Here is a 19,802-nt window from a genome sequence, read left to right on the forward strand (position 1 = left end):
TTTTCCTTGTTGCTACTGCTCTGAGCATCCATTCTTTCCTCTCCTTTCTTGGAAATCCTGGGTAAACAACACTTGCATTAAGAGAATTGAACATTAAAGAGGAAATACATGGTTTAGTGATGAATGTTCAACTCCCTGGTATAAATTGGTTGCTCTCTGTGAAGCATGCCAGCGGGCTGAACTTTTTCTCCAGCACCTCCTGGGACAGTGCCCAAGCCAGCATTATGAGGGAATTATAATAATTGGCCACCTCAGAAAACAGTGTTGAAGAATACAGTTAATTACTTAATTAGATAATTGAGTAATTTGTAGCATATATGTGTATATATATCTATTAGACTACGTAACCAGAAGGCATTCAAAAAGTCGAATTGATTATATGTTTGAAATATGCTTTTATCCTAAGTGTAGCAGGCATCTATTTTTTATCTCTTACAATTTCTGGCATTTATAATGTTTGCCATTCTCAAGCTCTTTCCCAAAGTTTACAAAGCTTTGGAATTATGATATAATTCAAGAAGATTTGCCCTACTCCCCGAGGCAATCACTTTTACTCATGAACACTGAACAGTACATGAAAAATCCCTCCAGTCCCATTGTCCTTCAAACTTTTGGGTAAAAACTCACTTGATAATCTGGTAAAACGGTAGATATCCTCCCCAAAGAAATTACCTGTTTTTTTAAAGTGCTGCACACCATGATGCTGGTGCATGGATTTCCCGGAAGTCTGGGCATCAATTCAGCAGTCCAGAGCACCTGGGTTTGTCTATCCAAGAACGTACTGGGTCCCCTGACATCTGCCAATGGGAGATCACAATTACTGGAAAAGCTCATAAGAACGTTAAGAGGAAATGTTACTTACCCAGTGGGAAGGATGCTTTGAAACATGAAAAGTAAGTTTGACCCTGAGTAGCTAAAGCAAAGACCGACCGAGAGATACACTAACTAAACCTCTCATCACAGCAGTATTAGCTAAAGCCAACCAGCCAGCCAAAAACCCTAAAGAAAAGTTTAAAACTTGAGAGGAGCTTATGTGTGGGGATCTGCTGTCATGTTAGAAACAACAGGTGGTTTTGATTCTGATTATATCACTCGAGCAAGTTAGCCTGGGTGGCTGTGCTCCCTCACGCTCTCTGAATCAACTCCCAGAAGCCTTTTCTCAGGTGGAATTAGAGTTATTTGATACAAATGAAAGAAACATAAAATAACAGAGGCTTAAAGAATATAAAAACATTCCTGCCACTTTGGCTTACTGGATGCAGCTGGTTGTTAGCTGAGAACCACAGAGTTGCTGTCAGCCCAAACCCTTTCCACTTTACCCTTCTGCCACGTGGGGAATGCCACTCCTCCTCGTGGTCCAAAGTGGTTGCCAGTGTGGAAACCCGCACATCCATGTTCCCAGAAGTAGGTGGAAGAAAGAACAAAAGAAACATGCTTTTTTTTTTTTTTTTAAGATGCTGTCAGCAAGTTAATACGCAGTGCAGCTGGTTTCACATTTTTGGTCAAATAGAGTCACATCAAAATACCTAGTTGCAGGAGCTGTAAAAACTACAACTATCTTGGGCAACCACAAGCTCTTGATGCCCCCCTGAAAGTTGGGGATAAGACATGTTAGAGGGGGCAATTAGACACCGATCTCCCTCTTTCCCAAATCTATCATCTTGGGGTTCATCTGATCCATAAATGACCCAGATGGACAGATGGCCTCTTGCCTCATGTTGTCCACCTACAACACTTTCAGCTCAGTTGCCTCTACCGCTTGAGAATGTTGTCACAAGAGAGTACTGTTTTGGCTTTTCCACACTTGTGTGTGGTTTGTGGTAGGGGCCCTTGGAGACGATTCTGACTCGGCATCCCTACAGAAAGCAGAAGGAAACACTGCCGGGTCGCTCCCAGCCTCACATCGGTCTCGTGCTTGAGCCCATGGTTGCAACCACTGTGTCCATCCATCTAGTCGAGGGCCTCCCTCTTTTTGGCTACCCCCCTACTTTACCAGGCTTGACGTCCTTCTCAGGGACTGGTCTCTCCTGCTAATGTCCAGAGTACATTAGATGAAGTCTCCCCATCGTTGCCTCTCAGTAGCATTCTGATTGTACTTCTTCCAAGACCTATTTCTTCTTTTGGCAGCCCATGGTACTTTCAATGTTCTACACTAACACCATGATTCAAATGCATCCATTCTTCCTCTGTCTTCCATGTTCACTGTCCAACTGTGACATGCCTAGGAGGCAACTGGAAATACCAAGGCTGGAGTCAGACACACCTTAGTCCTCAGAGTGCACCATCCTTGCTTTTCAACACTTTAAAAGAGGTCTTGAGTAGCAGATTACATCCTTTGTTCTCTTGAGCTGCTTCCAGGAGCATTGACCGTGGAGCCAAGCAAGAGGGAATCCTTGACAGCTGGACCAGCAGATGGTTTTCTAGAGTCCGAATGGAGATGTGTTTTTCTGTAAAAGTTTGCTGGCAGTAAATAGTCACTGCTATGGTGCCTGTACAATTGGTGGTTGTTTGCCTCCAGGCCCGTCAGTAGACCATGCTTGCTCCCTGTTGACAGTGTTCTTGTTTATTTTCTGATCTTCCTTTACTTATCCTTTGGTCTGCAAAAGTACCATTGGCCTGGAGTATGGAATGGTAGGTAGGTACCTTCCTACTTTCTCCTAGGAAACATGATTAGAATTTCCTCCCACTGCAGCTACATCGCCAAAACACATGAAAATGGGCTGGCATTTTGTTTTTAAGTACTTAAGATGGAACAAAATCAGTTATACGAATGATAGTTTGGATTGATGTACTTAGTGATTATAGCTTCTTGGACTTTATGCAGACTATGTGTAATTCAAGGAGATGTTAAATGGCTTGTTAGATCATAATTTGTAAGCAGAACTTTGATAACTTCTATTAGGTCTCTAGAAAATGTCTTAGATTTAAAGGTGATATTTTTTTGTATCTTCTTTAAGGTTAATTCTAGTTATATGGTTTCTCTGTCCTTCTTGTACAAGCTGGTCTTTTGCTTGACAGTTGGTTGTGTGAAAGTTTTTCTGCATGACTGTGTATTCCCAAACCCTATAAATGACTTCAAAGTGCCCTCGTGGTTGGGAGTATAAGGAGCGCTGGTGGTTCTGTGTGCTTTTTCCCTGTTCCAGAGGACAGAGATGAGGCTTTTCTGTTTGTTCCTGTAAAGATTTACAGCCTCAGAAACCTGATATCACAGGTGGGGAAGGAATCTTTTTTTCTGCCAATGGCCGTTTGGATATTTATAACATCCTTCAAAGGCCTTACTGGTCAAATATTTAACTAACCCCTGCTTTGGAGGCCAGAACAGCTTCTCTTTGATGATGCATGTCCTAGTAGCTCGTATTGATGGCTCTGTGGGCCTTGTATGGCCTGAGGACTGGGCGTTCCCCACCATTGCTATTTAGGCTCCCTGGAAGTCATAATAAAAGCCCTGTCAGGGAAGTACTGGACCACTAACCGCTAAATCATCACCTCAAGCCCATCACCCGCTCAGGGAGAAGGATGAGGCAGTCTGATCCTACAAGCAGGAGAAACCCCCAGTGGGGCTGCTTTGGGTTGGGATTGACTCAGTGGCTCAGGGAGGGTGTAAGTCAGAACCGGCTGGTTGGCAGTGGGTGAGATTGTGTTTTGGAGTGACAGAACTAGAGCTGCACTACGCGCAACCTGGCAACGTCTGGAACTGAAGGTGGAACGTGCACCCATAGGCAGCAGCCTTGGTTTGTATTAGAAGCCCAGCTCTGAACTCCCACCGTGAAAGTCACCAGCATACTTTGTAAACGCACGTGTCTGACCCGCTGGAAATGTGGACGGGCTGGAGTTTGGCGGGAAGATGCGGACTGGGCTTTTTCATCGTTCCTTCACAAGCCCATCAGCCCAGGGGAGAGTCATCAGCGGCTTCTGTCTTCCCCTGTGAGAACTGCCAGGTCTGGGAGTCAGTAAAGCAGCACTTCTAAGCCGGAGATGGCGAGTTTAGGCCCTGAGGGCGTGGTAGCTGGATCAGTGTAGAATGCCAGACTCAGCTATCCTGTGTCTTCGGGGAGCCTCGCGGGGCTTGTTTGCAGACATATGCCGTATGCCTTCCTGTCCTCCCAACAGGGAATTTTACTCACGCCCATTGGGAAGAAACCGTATGTTGCCATCGCAACATACGTAGTTACTCAGGCTCAGGTGCGGTAACAAAGAGAACCAAAAATACAGCGATTCAAAGAAGACCGAGCCTGGTTTCTCACACACATCATAGGCAGGTCCGCTCCAGGAGGTCAGCCGCTCCTCCAGCCCTTGACCGGGCCTGACGCACGGCTCAAGCTGGCCCAGCTGCCGTCATTGCTGCCCCCAGGAAAGGGAAGAGTGACAGCCAGGGCGAGCAGTTTCCATGTAAGCAGGTGACACGGTGCCCACATCAGTCTGCTCACATTCGATCGGCAAGAAGGTGGTCACATGGCCCACCTGCCTTTGTGAGGCTGAGCAACAGCCTGCTATCAAAGGGGGCCATCATTTCTTTCCTGAACAATCTCTTGATTATTAAAATAGCTGGCACTCTATGTGCATCTTCTGCTAAGTATGAAAATAAGTGACCATGTGCTCAGCACTAAGTGACCATGTGCTCAGCTCAGCTCCACCCCTGGGGAACCAGGCGACATTGGTGGCTGTGCTGAATGAGCACTCGCTCCCTCACAGTGGTAGCGTTGAGGAGATGCTTGGGTCGTCTACATTTTACAAAGACAAGTGTGTACAGGAACATGGTGCTGGGCAGTTATGACGACTGGCCCGAATGGCACGTCTGCTTTTCTAGAGCGCCTAGAAGCTTGCTTAAGAATAACGAGAGTCACCAATGAAACACACAACTTTCCCCTAGCTGTTTAATGCTACCTCCCCACTAGCATGACCCCAGTTCTACCTTACAAATCTGGCTAGACCAGAACAAGTACACTGGTACAGATAAGCGCTCGAAGCACAGAGAATCCAGGACAGATAAACCCCTCAGGAACAATCAGAGTAGCGACACCAGGAGGGCAGGGGGAAGGTGGAGGGAGAAAGGGGGAACCACTCCCAAGGATCTACATATAACCCCCTCCCAGAGAGACGGGCAGCAGAAAAGTGGGTGAAGGGAGACCGCAGATGGTGTAAGACATGAAAAAAAAGAATTATTAAGGGTTCATAAGGGAGGGAGGAAATGGACTGATACCAAAGGCTCCAGTAGAAAAAAATGTGTTGAGAATGAAGATGGCAACATATGTGCAAATGTGCTTGACACAATGGATGGAGGTATGGATTGTGATAAGAGTTGTACGAGCCCCCAATAAAATGATTTAAAGAAACACCAAAGGAATAATCAGAGCAAGCCAAGGATTCCTCTGCAGTCCACCGACGCGCCCCACCTCGGGCCCTGGTGTTGGCCACTCCGACCGGGTGGATGGGCTCTGAAGTCATGTTACACACGGCTTGTGTTTTCACTCCAGGCCTCCGTTGGAATATTGAGAAAGTAGACTAGACCCTGACCCTTGGAAACTGTACAGAAGGTAACCGGAAATTCCTGTGCTTCTCCCCCAGGATACACTTGAAATGTGCTCCAAGGAGCAGGAGTTTAAAAGCATCCTCTTTTCTCTGTGCTACTTCCACGCCTGTGTGGCTGGGAGGCTGCGGTTTGGCCCCCAGGGCTGGAGCCGCAGCTACCCCTTCAATCCTGGGGACCTCGCCATCTGTGCCAACGTCCTCTACAACTACTTAGAGGCAAACCCTCATGTAAGTGCGAGCGGTCAGGAAGCTGCTGCCAGTCCTTGGGGGCTATCAAAGGGGGCCATCATTTCTCTCCTGAACAATCTCTTGCTTATTAAAATAGCTGACACTCTATGTGCATCTTCTGCTAAGTGTGAAAATAAACCAGACCAAAGGTTTCCTAGTGGTGGATGCTTGAACTTCCTGACGAGGGTCAAGCTAGTCCCACAGCAGCAGCTCAATGCCCAGCCCCCCACCCCCCACACACGTACACACAAACACACCACCACCAAAAAAATGTCCTTCATTATGTTAACAAAAACAGTGGTTTACATGTGCATATATGCCAGATTCATTAAGCAGGTAATGAAGCATTTGCACAAATGTAATTACATACAGCAATTCTGACAGTTCATAACACTGCATTAATAATCACTACAATTAGTTCTGATGATGGAAGCAATTTACAGCGCGTCACATGTATAAATAATGGTGCATTTCCTGCATATGTCATTATTATGTATTAACGATGCCACCTTGTTGTGACTTTCTCAGTAATGGTTCCCTTGATTTGAAGTTGAAAGTAGATGAATGATTTTATTTCATAGCCAAATGTGCTTCACAGAAGGGTGTGGGAATGCTCTGGGCAAGAATATTTGTGTAATTTCTTATGAGTCCAATGATTACATTTCAAGAAAGGACCATTTCTAAGGATTCCCTTGCTTATCCCCTTTAAGAGAAACTTTCTTGATGAAGTCAAAGCTCTTCAAATTAGGGACACATTTTGTCAGAAACAACAAGTACAACAGGTATTGTCGTCCAGGGATGTAACACCTTCTGCAAAGGGCCCTGAAGAGCACCCATCCAAGTCCCAACAGCTGCTTTATGCTGCTTGGGTAACCGTTGTTATCACCATTTTATTGATCACAAATATAAAATTCCACCCGTGGCTTGACTCTACGTGTACTTACTATAACATTGTTTGCTTTCTCAAGAAAAGATCTTCCAGGTCTACCATTTTTTAGCATTAAGTTACAAATTGAATCTGCCTATGCTGAGCATATTTTGATCATTCTAGTAACGATTGTGTTGATTTTCCCCAGCATTGTCCAAGCTGTGGCGCGGAGTATTGATTATCACTGTAGTTCTGTGTAAGCGGACGGACAAGACAAGGCTGTCTACTCCCATAAAGAGCCGCAGTCTTGGAAACCCACAGGAGCAGCTCTGCCCTGTCCTGGGAGGTGGGGGGGGAGGGTGCAGGAGAAGGAAAACGTAGAACTCCTAACTGAAAGTATCAGGGGAGCAGGCAGCGTCCTCTTTCTCTGGTGCAGCTGCTAGTGGGTCTGTACTGCAGTGTTTGTGAGTCTCCGTCTAACTGAGCCCACAGTGCCACCAGGACTCCTTGGTCATGTAATAGCTCGGTTTGATTCTTGCTTATTATTCCCATGAGACTGAGTCCAGGGCTTGATATCTCATAGCTGCTGGCCCCTGCACAAGATTGAGGTGGAAGTGAAGGGTGAAAACTGGGGAATTAAAAACGTGTGTTCTTCTCTAGCTCCACATTCGGAAACTTGGTAATACCAGTTGGCCAACTGAAATCGCTCTGCTGCTTCACCCTGTGGTATCCCAGGGTCAGCGTCAGCTTCAGGTGTGGGACACACACGCATGTCTCGCCTGGGTCTTGGGTCAAGTCCTTTGCCATGCATCAGGGCAAGGGACCAGGGTTCCGGAACCGCCTTGCTGGTTACGTACAGTGCATACAAAATGCCCTTTTCAGGAAGGTGTACGTACAAAGTTGGTCACGATTTGCTGAGAGCCAAGATCAGGATTTGCTGAAAGACCATCCGTTATGAAGACCCGAGCTGATTAAAATCTTCAGGGAGACACATGGAGGGCAGGCATTAATTAACTGTGCTCCGGAGGGGAAATCAAATTAAGAAGCTTGCGCTCCCCATCCACTTCTGCTCTGTGGAAGGCAGTCACGGAGGGGTAGAGAAAGCTCGTTGCAGCCCAGTCGTTTCTCCCTGCTTTGTTCACTCACACGTCAGAGCAGCCACACAAAGACGTATTTGAGGTCCATTTATTCAAATTCAAGTCAACTAGCAAGTACGTTGGAGTAGCTGAAGTAATTTTACTTGTTCTGTTCTGTCACATCATGCAACAAACGAAGGCTATAATTAAGTTTTTACTTGAACTGTTGGGAGGCATATACTGCCCCTGAGGATATAAAGGTTCCTGTCTGGAAAGGCGTCATCACAAACTGGCATGTTGTGCAAACCCAGAAGAAGCGAAAGGGTAGCAAAAGGAGGCTTCAAACCCTGCTAAACCAGGTAAAGATGCGATACAGCGGTGTTGTGACTAAAACACAGGATGGTCATTAGTTACAACCGAGGGAACAGCCATTTCGTCCAGCGTGCCGCCAACTGAACCTTTAGTCCTTCCGTGGCAAAGGGGTACATTTGCTTACCCTTTTGGGAAATGATGGCATTCTGAATACATACTGAATTCAAATCATGCGGATTCTCCTTTGCCCGAATCAGATCATTAAAATGGATGAAAATCAGGTAAGAAAAATAGAGTTCCTCAGTGCCCTCGAACCAATGTCCTCCAAAGTTTTGCACGACACCTGAACCATATAAACTTTCCCTGCATAACATGCTTCCAGGGATGATTCTGGTTAGCTGTAAAAAGAATTTGGGCACTGTTTGCAGAGGGCTGTGGATGACAGCGAGGCCCCAAATGTATTTGCAGTCTTCGCATGCAGCCACTGAACTCCCTCGAACCATTGACCAGAGATGTGGCTCGTTTTATCCTCAGACAGAGTGCACTGGACGATGGAGTACTGCAGGCATAGTTAGCTGAAAACCATGTGTTTTCCCTTATGGGCCCTTCTTTAACTTGTGCTAGTGTTGATTATTTTCTGCTACCTTGTGGAGTGAAGCTGATCTGTGCTTTATTTTGTTGTTACTGATGAAGTTTTTCAGTATGGTCTTCTTCATATGGAATTCAGGATAGGTAAATCTGTAGCGATCGTAACTAGATCAATAAATCCTTAAGGTTATAACATAGGAGGATGGGGGACAATGGGAAGCGAACAGCAATGGATACAAGAATGAAGAAAATGATCAAAAATGGATTGTGATGATTGCATAACTCCTTTTAGTATATTTAAACAATTGAATTGTATCCTATGCAAACTTTATGTCAATGAAATGATTTTAAAGTTTTTGATAATGAACATTTCCATGGAATATATTAAAACACGTGGAACATCATTTTCTCAATTCTAAACCCCTTTCAAATGCTTGGGTTCAGGGAGGCTGGGGAACCCTGGGTCCCTGGTCGTGCCCAGAGGCAGACTGCTGAACCCGGAAGAGGACATTAATGTGGTTTCCTCCCCACCCCTCGCCCAGGTCCCATGGGAAGACCTGCGCTATCTCGTCGGCGAGATCATGTATGGGGGCCACATCACGGATGACTGGGATCGCAAGCTCTGCCGAGTGTATTTAGAAGAATTCATGAATCCATCTCTGGTAAATAAAAATGTTCTTGTTTTTCATTTCACTGAAGAAAATTCTGTAAGAATTTTAAAAATGAATTTCACTTACTATATAAATGGATACTGAATGTATTCGTGTGTGTGTGTGTGTGTGTGTGTGTGTGTGTCTGCCTGGACTGGACTCAAGGGAGTCTGAGAAGTTATTAGAAAAAGCCGAATCTCAGGCCGCCCATTGGACTCACCGCATCTGAATCTGCATTTCAGCCCAGGTGGTATTATATGTGAGTTGGAGTGTGACTGGGTGAAGCACACTTGATTTTTATTTTTATAAAGGGGTACACAAAGCTGACATTTTCGCCCCATTTTGCAGGCCTAGACGCTTAGGCATGGTGATTGGCCCCAGATCGCTAAGGAAACCCACTTTCGCTAGAATGCAGCTCTATTCCCGTCCTAGGACCTGTTCTTGTAGGGAGCCACTGAGCTAGGTCAGACTCCTGGGCACCCTGCTTAACACAAGAGGGACACTGCCCAGTCCTGCACCCTCCTCACTCTTGTCAAGTTGGAACTCATTGCTGCAGCCACTGTTTCGATCCATCTTCTTTTCCACTGACCTTCAACTTCACCTAGCATCGTGATCTTCCCTGATAATGTGAAAATAAAAGTGTGTGAGACAAAGTCTCACCATCCTCACTTCTAGGGAGCCTTCTGACTGTACTTCCACCAAGCAATTTTTTGTTGCTCTGGCAGTCCATGGTACTTTGAATATTCTTCAGCAGCATGATCATGCAAATGAATTAATTATTCCGCAATCTTCTTTATACATGGTCCAACTTCCACTTGCATATGAGGCCATTGAAAAGACCATGGCTTGGATCAGGTCCACCTTCATCCTCAAAGTGACCTCCTTGCTCCTCCTCACTTTACAGAGGTCATGTGCAGCACCCTTGCCCAATGCAATGCATCATTTGGTTTCTCAACCACTGCTTCCATGAGCATTGACTGTGGATCCAAGCAAGATGAAATCCTTGAGCACTACAACGGTTTCTCTTTAACGTGTTACCTGTTGGTCAGGTTGCGAGGATTTTGGTTTCCTTTACACTGACCTGTGATCCATAGGGGAGGTCGCAGTTCTTGACCTTCATCAGCAAGTGCCTCAAGTCCTCCTCACCTTCAGCAAGCAAGGTGGGTTGTTATTAAGCCTTCCTCCGGTCCTGGTGCTGCGTTTTTCTTCACATGGCCCAGCTTTTTGGATTACTTGCTCAGCAAACAGATTGATACAGTGAGCGGTCACAATCCAGATACACACCTTTCCTGATGTTATATCAACCTTATTCCCTCACTCTGCCTTAATGACCGCCTCTTAATATTTCACGATAATTTTCTTTCCCTACCACAGAAGGCATGCAGGAAGGTGCGGTCTGATCACTAGCTCCTCACTAAATCTCTGTGTGCAAGAAAAATGGAGTGACTTGTAGACAAGGCTCATCCTTCTGTGGGAATGTGGAGCCACCCAGAGGGATTCAAGCTGTGTCTGCTCCTCTGGCTCAGACCAGAATGTAGAGCCCTTTCCCACCTCAGAACTTCTTGCTAACCCTGTTTCTGCACAATGAAGAAACGCCCAAGGGCTTCTCTTTTCTTGCCAGAGCACACACACCTTGTTTCTCGTGTTTAAGTGCTTAAAAGCAGTGGCCACACTTTACTCGTGCCCTTTCCCTGTAGTGGAGTCCCCGGGTGGGACAAATGGTAATGCCTTCAGCTGCTAAATGCAACATGATAGGTTCAGGTCCACCCAAAGACACCACAGCAGACCTGGCCGTCTACTGCCAGGGAAAAACGCCTTGGAAATCCTACTGGGACATATCCAGATTTCCCGTGAGTCAGAGTCAGCTTGACTGCATCCGTTTTCTCCTTGTGAGTTCAGGGTACGGAGCCCTGATGGTGTAGTGGTTATGTGTTGGGCTGTGTTCCACATGGTTGGCAGTTCAAAACCAGCAGCAGCTTCATGGGAGAACGACTGGGCTTTCTGTTCCCATAAACAGTTACAGTCCCTGAAACCGGCAGGGGTCGCTATGAGTCAGCACTGACTCGATGGCAGCGTGTTGAGAGGGCCTACGTCTTACAAACCCAAGGTACCCGCGCTACGTCGTCTCTGCCTCCAGTGGAGCAAGTGACCAACTGTGGTTATAAGCGTGTCCTACTTTCTTTCTCTGTAATGGCTTGAGCAATCCCCTATTTATAATTTCTCTGGAAGCCTTACTTTGGAGGACTATTACAGAGTTTGGACCACCTTCTTTCGCTCTCTTCTGAGAAGGAATATCATTAATCGTCGAGCAGAAGGTATGGTGGTGTAGCTGGACTAAGAAAATTAGGGGCAGACTTTTTTAATCACCTGTGATGCTGTGGGTAGCTCTTCGAACAAATGGGGGGCAGGACACAGACTTCTGGTGTGTGACCAGTTTGTTTCCATGGACTGGGAGTCTCCTGGCCTTCACTCAGTTCGAAGGAGCAGGGCTTCACATGTCAGAAGGACACTTTCAATTTAATACAACCGGAAGGCACTTCTCAGAAGAGCACTGGGAACAGGTTACCATGGAGATGCAGAAGATAAACAGTGCCGCGCAAGTGTGCGACCTTTACAGAGGCTGGTTTCTGGGGATGATGGTGGAGGCCAAGGGGCAGTGAGGGGTTCAAGCTGGTGTCTGCTCCTCTGGCTCAGGCCTAGATACTAGTGTTGCCAAGCAAGACGGTCCGTTAACCTTCACAAGGCTGAACTCCTGTTCAAATACCTGTAAAGTAAATATAGGTGGTGGAATCCGAGGGCCATCCCTGGTGTGTGTCAGGTCTCTGGAAGTCTAGGTAGCTGGTCTTCCCCACGGATCTCGCACGGACTGCCGGATCGAGACCTTTGCTTTGCAATCTCGCTGGTCCATTTGTCACAGCGAAGGAAATCAAAGCCCTCTTTGACTGAAGGAATCTCAGATGCTCCAAATCCCATTTCCCTTGGCCCTGTGCAGCTGTCGCCTGCTCGTGTTGTCTGTATCATTAGCTACTTCATCCAACGCGCCAGCCTCTCTCTGCACGACGTCTCGCTGCCACGTCTCACGTTGGTGAGCTTACTGGGGGAGTCTTACTGTTGGTTTCATTGGCGTGTGTGCCTTCGTAGTAGCCCGTGACTAGCGTGAGTTTGTATGTGCCTCTGCCCGTATCCACAGAATCAGACTATTGTCAGTGAGAGCTTCCTGTCGGAAGGATGTTTGTCTGTACTCCAGGAGAGTCCGTCCGTCCCACCCTGCTCAGTGACAACGGGCAGGCCTCCGGCGAGAGACGTGCTCTCATTTAAGGCTTATGCTTGGCCGTGAGTTACTTTTGGAAAACAAGCTGCCCCGATTAAAGTTATATGGAAATCACTTCAGTGACACGAAGCAATAAGCAGATGGGGTAAAAGTGAAACAAGAACAAACTGGAAAATCGAGCTCTCTGCTATAGATCCAGTGTGACTTTAGACAAATGACTGAAACCTCGGAGCCTCCGTTTCCCCACTTCTGAGGATGACCGACTGACGGGCTTGTTATCAGGATGGATATAGTTCTCGGTACCAGGTTGAGAACATAATGCTTCATGGATGAGTTGTTTTATTAGTATGTCGTGTACAGACGGGACTTTCTACTCCCATAGGGCCAGTCTCAAAAGCTCTTGGGGACTTCCCCTCTGTCCCATAGGGCCCCTCCCCGAGTTGGTAGCAATTCGATGGCACTGAGTGGTACATTCTGATAACACGTGGGATCGTGTCACACTTGATTTACTTCATGGAGTCCGTGAAGGTAACAGTCAGGCATTTATTAAATAGCTGCCCGTGTCTGGTTCACTACCACCCAATCCATGTGTCATCTCCTCGCTCCAACCTACAAACGAGGTGTCATCGTCCCAATTCACCTAATGCAGAGACCAAATGACTGGTCAGTGCCAAAGCCACCAGTGGAACTCCCAGTCATCTTCCAGAGTCTCGTCTTTCTCGGCACCACCTTGCTGATCTGTGTGGAGGGCTGTGGCACAAGTTGTAAACAGAAAGCTAACCGGCACAGAGAATAGCGACGGGCAATCCAGGAGGCTGGAGTTTCAACTGTCACTAACTTGTGGCTCCACGTGGTATCTGAACTCCCTGTGCCTCAGCTTACTTACTGGTAAAATGAAGGTACTGGGTTAGAAAGTCACTCATGTACAACCAACTCTAAAGACCCCATGAGAATGGCTTCTTTGAAGACCCGTGTTGGCCCTTCAGTTCATAAGGGCTCCACGTGAGCCAGTGTAGGGCTGTGCTTGGTAGGGGTTGCAGAGGAGCTACTGGGTGGGCTTGAACCTCCAGACTCGTAGTGGCCCAGCAGGTTAACCGTTTCACCACCCAGGGGCGCCTGCAGGCGCACTCTAGGCACGCCGTATACAGCTGCCTGAGCAAGCAGACGCTCCGTGGAGAGGTGTTTTCTGAACAAAGATAACGTGAATGGTGGCACCAAACACTACACGTGAAATGTCGATCTTCAAGACGTAACAAGAATGTAGGAGCCTGAGTCTTTGACCAGTCACAAACACAGCCTATGAAATGATCATCTCTAGTTAACTAACAAAACTCTCTTTCATTGTGCTTTTTCTGATTGTTCTTCTGTTAAAAAATTTTCTCAATCTCCTGGCCATAATTCTCTGCTAACAGGTACTAAATATACAGGGGAATGTTATTTTTAAGCATTAACAAATGAAAACTTTACGTCGCTTTCTGAAAATGGGGTTTGTCTATGTACTTGTGTTAGGGAATCTGGTCCCCTCGCTGTCTCCCAGAGGCCAAGTACGAAAGGGTTTCTTGACTATAATCCCCACGGAGCTGCAGTGTAGGTTCCAACCACCACTCCTACCACCAGGGCTCCTCTTGTGCACCCAGCAGGAATGAACACATGACAACAGAAAAATGTGTACACTAATCCTTATAGCAGCATCAATAATAATAGCCCCCAAATGGAAACAGCCCAAATGTTTACCACCTGGTGAGGGAGTTTCAAAAGTTTTGTGGAAAAATTCCACTATCTGTTCATTCCAGCCTTCCTTGAACTTTTTGAAGCCATCTACTACACTTGAAATGGAATATTACTCAACCATAAAAAGCATGAAGTTTCCACAGCATAGATAAACCTTACACAATATATGCTTTGGAGAGAAAGACAATCATAAAAGGCACATTGTACAATTCCATTTACATGAAACGTCCAGGTTTGGCAGGTGCTTGGTGACAGACGGGACCGGAAGCGACTGCTGACGGGGCAGGGCTTCTTTAGGAGACAGTGAAATGTTCTAAACTTGGCTGAGGCAGCTGTCCCAATATGAAGCCATTGAAACGTGCCATTTAAATCGGAAAATGTTATACGCATATGCATTATCAATAAGGCTGTAGGTATGGGATCATGCTAAAACAAATTCAGAATTAAGATTAAAGTCAAAGATCCACCTGGGAAAATCACTGGTTGAGAGAATTCAGTGACTTAAATGATATAAAAGTTAACATACAGGTCATGGCTCACACTTGATTCCATGTGTCTTAAAAATTCCACAAATGAAAAAAAATGCCACAAATGGATGGCTGTAACAAATAAACGTATGCGCTCTCAGTTTGGGAAGCTACCTCATTCTTGTAAGCTTCTTGCAGCTGTAAACATGCATGTAAAATTAGAATGTAGGGCACCTGCTCTCGGGGAGGTTTTCTCTGTCAGCTCTGGGACAATGTCTTTGTTGCATTTCCACCTCTGTGGGCCTGGTGTTCCTTGGATAGCTATGTGTATTTTGGTATTACCTTTCCCCTGGGTCTAGGACAGCAGTTCCCAACCTGTGGGTCACAACCCCTTTGGGTGTCCAACGACCCTTTCACAGGGGTCGCCTAAAACCATCAGAAATCATTAGTTATTAAGTAGTAACGAAAATAATTTTATGGTTGGGGGGTGTCACCACAGCATGAGGAACTGTATTAAAGGATTGTGGCCTGAGGAAGGTTGAGAACCACTGGTCTAGGAGGTTCTCAACACAGAATCCCCAAGTCTAAAGGACTCTTCCCACTCCCAGCTCTTCTCTCTTGGCGGTGAGGGATCCCTCCTCCGTGCTTGCTTGTCCCTACTTCTATCTCTTGTAAGATAAAAAAAGGTGCAGGCCACACTACAGGGAACCTTTCTTTACAGCAGATTAGGGTTGTTACCTGGTTCACACTTTGCTGAGTGGCTATTTGAAGCCGAAACTACCTTGTGTGGCTGGCTCCTATGAAAACCTGTATTGCTTTCAGGACTGCAAACTGTATAAATTAGCATAACTGTAAAAACATGTTAACTCGTGACCAGCCAGCAACATTCCGGCATGAAGACATGAGTATATTCATAGCTGGGTCAACAATGTGTTAACATTATAAGCATAAGCTAATCATCACTAGCCTTGCTTAATCCTGCCTCTTTAACCAAAGCGGAGGTTGCGCAATAAAATAGCATCAGCTCACCAACTGGAGAACCATCACACAATACTGGGGATCATGACCTCGCCAAGCCACACATATTTTGGAGGGCAACGTCGGGGAACACAATCCAATACCTAACTGTGTATGTAGCATGTTGCCCTCAGCGAGTTGCAGTGTTCGTCGTGTTCAAAGGTCAGTTTGGTGCCATGTATGTCAGAAGTCATTAAAAAAAGGATGCCACATTGTTAGAGTCTGCTGGGCATCCAGTGCTGTGCCGGGATCTTCTTGCCAAGGAGCTGTCAAAGTGTCTATTTGCAGTAACCAGCTTTTCCTTGTGGTTGAAGGTTGAAGCTGAGCTTACGCTGGCACCAGGATTTGCAGCCCCACCCAATCTGGATTATATAGGCTACCACCAATACATAGACGAGATGCTTCCTCCAGAGAGCCCGGCACTGTACGGCCTCCACCCAAATGCTGAGATAGAATTCATGACAGTGACGTCCAACACTCTCTTCAGGACCTTGTTGGAGATGCAGCCGCGGAGTGTACTCAGCAGCGAGGACCTGGGGCAGTCTAAAGAAGACAAGGTACCGGCTCTTTCCTTTTTATGGTGTAACTTACAGACAGTGAAGTACAAAACTGTATACACTCATGTAACTTTCACCAAAGTCTAATCCCAGTCCATGTACCTTCTCATCTCCCAAAGGGAACCACGGTCCCCTTTGTATGCATGACTCCCTTTCCATCTACGTTACCATTTGTGAGATTCATCCACATGGTTGCATGCATCAATGGTTCACTTAAAAAAAAATTCTACTGTATGTTTTTTATCCATTCATTTAGATATTAGGGTTCCCCCATCACCACCACCACCACCACCGTAACTCACTTTTATGAACATAGCCATGAACACTCTTGTAAAATGGGTTAGGATTTTATATCACACTGGTCTCCTTAGGCTCAGGAGAATTGCTGGGTCAGATTTAAACCCATGTCTGCCCCACATGTAGGATGAGGCTGTCTGCTCCTGTAAAGATTCACAGGAATCTTTCGGGATCTGAGGTGGGATCACTACCAGTTGGAGTCAACCTGATGGTTTGCTTTGATCGGAGGTTATTTTAACGTGACCAGGTACTCCTCGCTTTCTGAAGTGATTGTACTTAAATACTCTCTCACCAGCAGGAAGTCCAGTTGCTCCACCCCCTTATCATGTGTTGGGCAAAATGATACCTCTTTGTGGTTTTACTCTTCCTAGTGTGATGTGCCTGTGCTCAGTGTTTTAATTAGATTGCCAGTGCTTACCTTACTGATTTTATAGGAACATTTTATGTATTCTAGATGTATTACACATGGCTTCCAGACATCTGTGGCTTGCCTTTCACTCTCAATGTGTTTCTGCTCTCATTTTGTTTCAGTATCTTTTGGAATTATCCTAAGAGATGCCAGCGTCAGTCAGAAGGTAGTGCTGTGAGGGTCCCAGGTCATGTGTGCATAGGTTTGTTCCAAACAAAGCGTGCTTAAATCACACATGCCTCTGCCATCTGGGGAGGCTGCAGAGAAGTTCTTAGGAACCGCACTGTCTTACTTTCAGTTTGGTGCCATAAAAAAGGCGGTTTTGTTGTTGTTAAGGGTGCCCTTTGGTGCCTTGGTGGGGTGGAGGGGGGCAACTGTGAGGTCAGGGCTAATATAAAATTGCTAGCAAAACTCAAGTGAACCTTCCCAAATCATTGAATGTTGGCAACAAATTTATGGGCATGCTGTCCTGCATATAACCAGTTTTTAGATGGATCAAGACTTTTAAAGAAGGTTGGGGAACCTCCTAAACCAATTCCAGGCAGAGAGGTCAGCTCAGAAAGTTATGGGGACTGTTTGGGGGTGATGTCCGAGGGGCAGTCCTGATATATTAAAGGACACAGTAGCGTGTTAGCAAAATGTTTTAAGAAAATTGGAAAATGCCAGTAAAGCTGCCCTGAGGCATTTTTGCCCATCACAACAAAGCACCAGCTCCTGCTTCCCCGGGATGTCCTGCGAGAGTTTTGTAAGGAAATCTGACTTCATCCACCCAACAGCGCTGAGCTGGCATCCTCTTTCTGTTCTCCAAACCCCAAGAACACCGAAAAGGATCACTGTGTGTACCCATCACAGATGCCACAACTGTGGCTGTGAAGTGGTTATATCAGAGCACAGAATTCTTTAGGGAAGTAACACTACCCTCTGAAGTAGGCAGGACTGCAAGGAGGAAGATATGCTAAGAAATATTAGCTTCACATGTGGATAACTGTGTTTTGTCAAGTTTTCTAGGATTTTGCAGCAATGTTTATTGACTGACCCTCTGATTACATGCTCTGAGAGGATGGGAAGAGGCTAGAGATGAATTCCCCGCCCCCCCAAGTTACAGATTGACATTTAATCAGAGATGAAATTTTAGAAACCTGAATAATTGATTGTTCCTGAAGTAAATTGGCCCTTCTCTCTCTTAAAAGTCTTTCTCAGGAGCAGGCTGATAAGGGATCAGGTTGTTGGGAGTCACCGCCCATCAGATCGAATGACTGAGGTCCCAGAACTTTTCCATAGCATTTCTCAAAATTTTTCAATTATTTCTTGAAAGAAGGCCAATTTTGAGGCAGTTAGTTTTCAAATTTGGCACAGCATATTTTATCATATATGCTAATATCTTCTCTAAGAAGTTTTCCCCCCATTTTTTTTCAAGAAAATGAACAAGGTAAAAATGACTTGGAGAAAAAAGTAGAGTTAATAGAAGCAGATAAATGGATAAAATATTCTTCTGGTCTTTAAACCATTAGTGGAATTTAAATCAGAAATCATAAACCTAATAAGGGTGCTTTACTTTATCCCAGACAAAACAGATGGTAACCACAGCCACTTACTGAGTACTTATGTGCTGTGGAGCCCTGGTTCTTCCAGCTGGGCTGCGATCTGCAACGTCAGCAGTTTGAAACCACGAGCCCCTCAGAGGGAGAAAGATGAGGCTTTCTACTTCCATAAAGAATGAGTTTCAGAAACTCACAGGGACAGTTCTATCCTGTCCTGTAGGGTCACTATAAGTCAGTGTCAACTTGATGGCAGTAAGTTTGGTTTTATTATGTGCTAGGCACTAAAGAAAACGATTTATACACAAGATCACATAGCAGGAGAGGTGGAGCGGTGGAAAGGAAGTCTGGCGTCTCCCACAGCTTTCAAATCCAGCGGAATCCCGTGCCGGACTGCAATTCCAAAGTGTGATGTCAGAAACTCAGGCAGTAATCCAAGGAGGCAAGGAAAGGGAGGAAAATTGGCCGAGACTGAAGACAGGCAATACTTTCCAATCCTGTGATCCATCCAGTTATCTGTTGGTCTTACCTCAGTTGAGGCTAACGTAGACAGAATGGGGACATGGGCAGACTGTGTGTTGGATGGCATATTTTATTGTCGGTGTATAAGCTTTTTATTGCTCCCAGGCAATTACAGAAAATAGAGGCTTCCCTGTCAGTGAGAATATGGGTTTGAGTTGCCTCAAGAATCTTGGGATGTGCTGGTCAGAGGGCAGAACTAATCACCAGCCTTCCTTCATGCGTCGAGCCGTTTTCGTTCACCTGGCTTTTCAAATGTACGTGTGCACGTTTTCTAATTAGCACGGTAACTACGATACAGTACCGAAGTACTGGCACTCTGCTTCCTCGGATCAGGTCTTCACTTACTAGGAAATGTACTTAATGACAATTATAGTCCTTAAGGTAAGAGTAGCCCTTCCCTGTCCAGATTTAGGGATCGCAGAGAGAAAAGGTTGCTGGCATTTGAAGAAATGTTATAGGCCGGCAGTGCCCCTGTGCCCCCCCCACCGGGCAACAATCCCTTCGCCCTGTTGAACTTAGACACACTGACTATCCCTGCAGGGCGACCGATCTTGAACACCAAGATCCAAGCCAAGTCAGCACTACTCCAAGGGCATACATGAGCAAAGGGAGCTGTCCTCAGGCTACACACACGCACACACACACCAAGATCCAAGCCAAGTCAGCACTACTCCCAGGGCATACATGAGCAAAGGGAGCTGTCCTCAGGCCACACACACACACACACACACACACACACACA

General features: G+C 46.0%; 1 protein-coding gene across 1 annotated transcript in view; it reads left to right on the forward strand.

Moving 5' to 3' along the window:
- The window catches only part of DNAH11 (dynein axonemal heavy chain 11), a 330,595-nt gene that overhangs the window by 304,825 nt on the left and 5,968 nt on the right, over nucleotides 1-19,802 (forward strand). The window contains 5 exon segments of the mRNA XM_045288657.1: nucleotides 651-760; nucleotides 4,111-4,182; nucleotides 5,566-5,757; nucleotides 9,144-9,263; nucleotides 16,052-16,294. Of these exon segments, the coding sequence (XP_045144592.1) occupies nucleotides 651-760; nucleotides 4,111-4,182; nucleotides 5,566-5,757; nucleotides 9,144-9,263; nucleotides 16,052-16,294 (737 nt within the window).

This window comes from Echinops telfairi, unplaced genomic scaffold, assembly GCF_000313985.2.
Source record: "Echinops telfairi isolate 266 unplaced genomic scaffold, ASM31398v2 ScPeMD7_23;HRSCAF=83, whole genome shotgun sequence".
In the NCBI taxonomy this organism is placed as follows: Eukaryota; Metazoa; Chordata; class Mammalia; order Afrosoricida; family Tenrecidae; genus Echinops; species Echinops telfairi.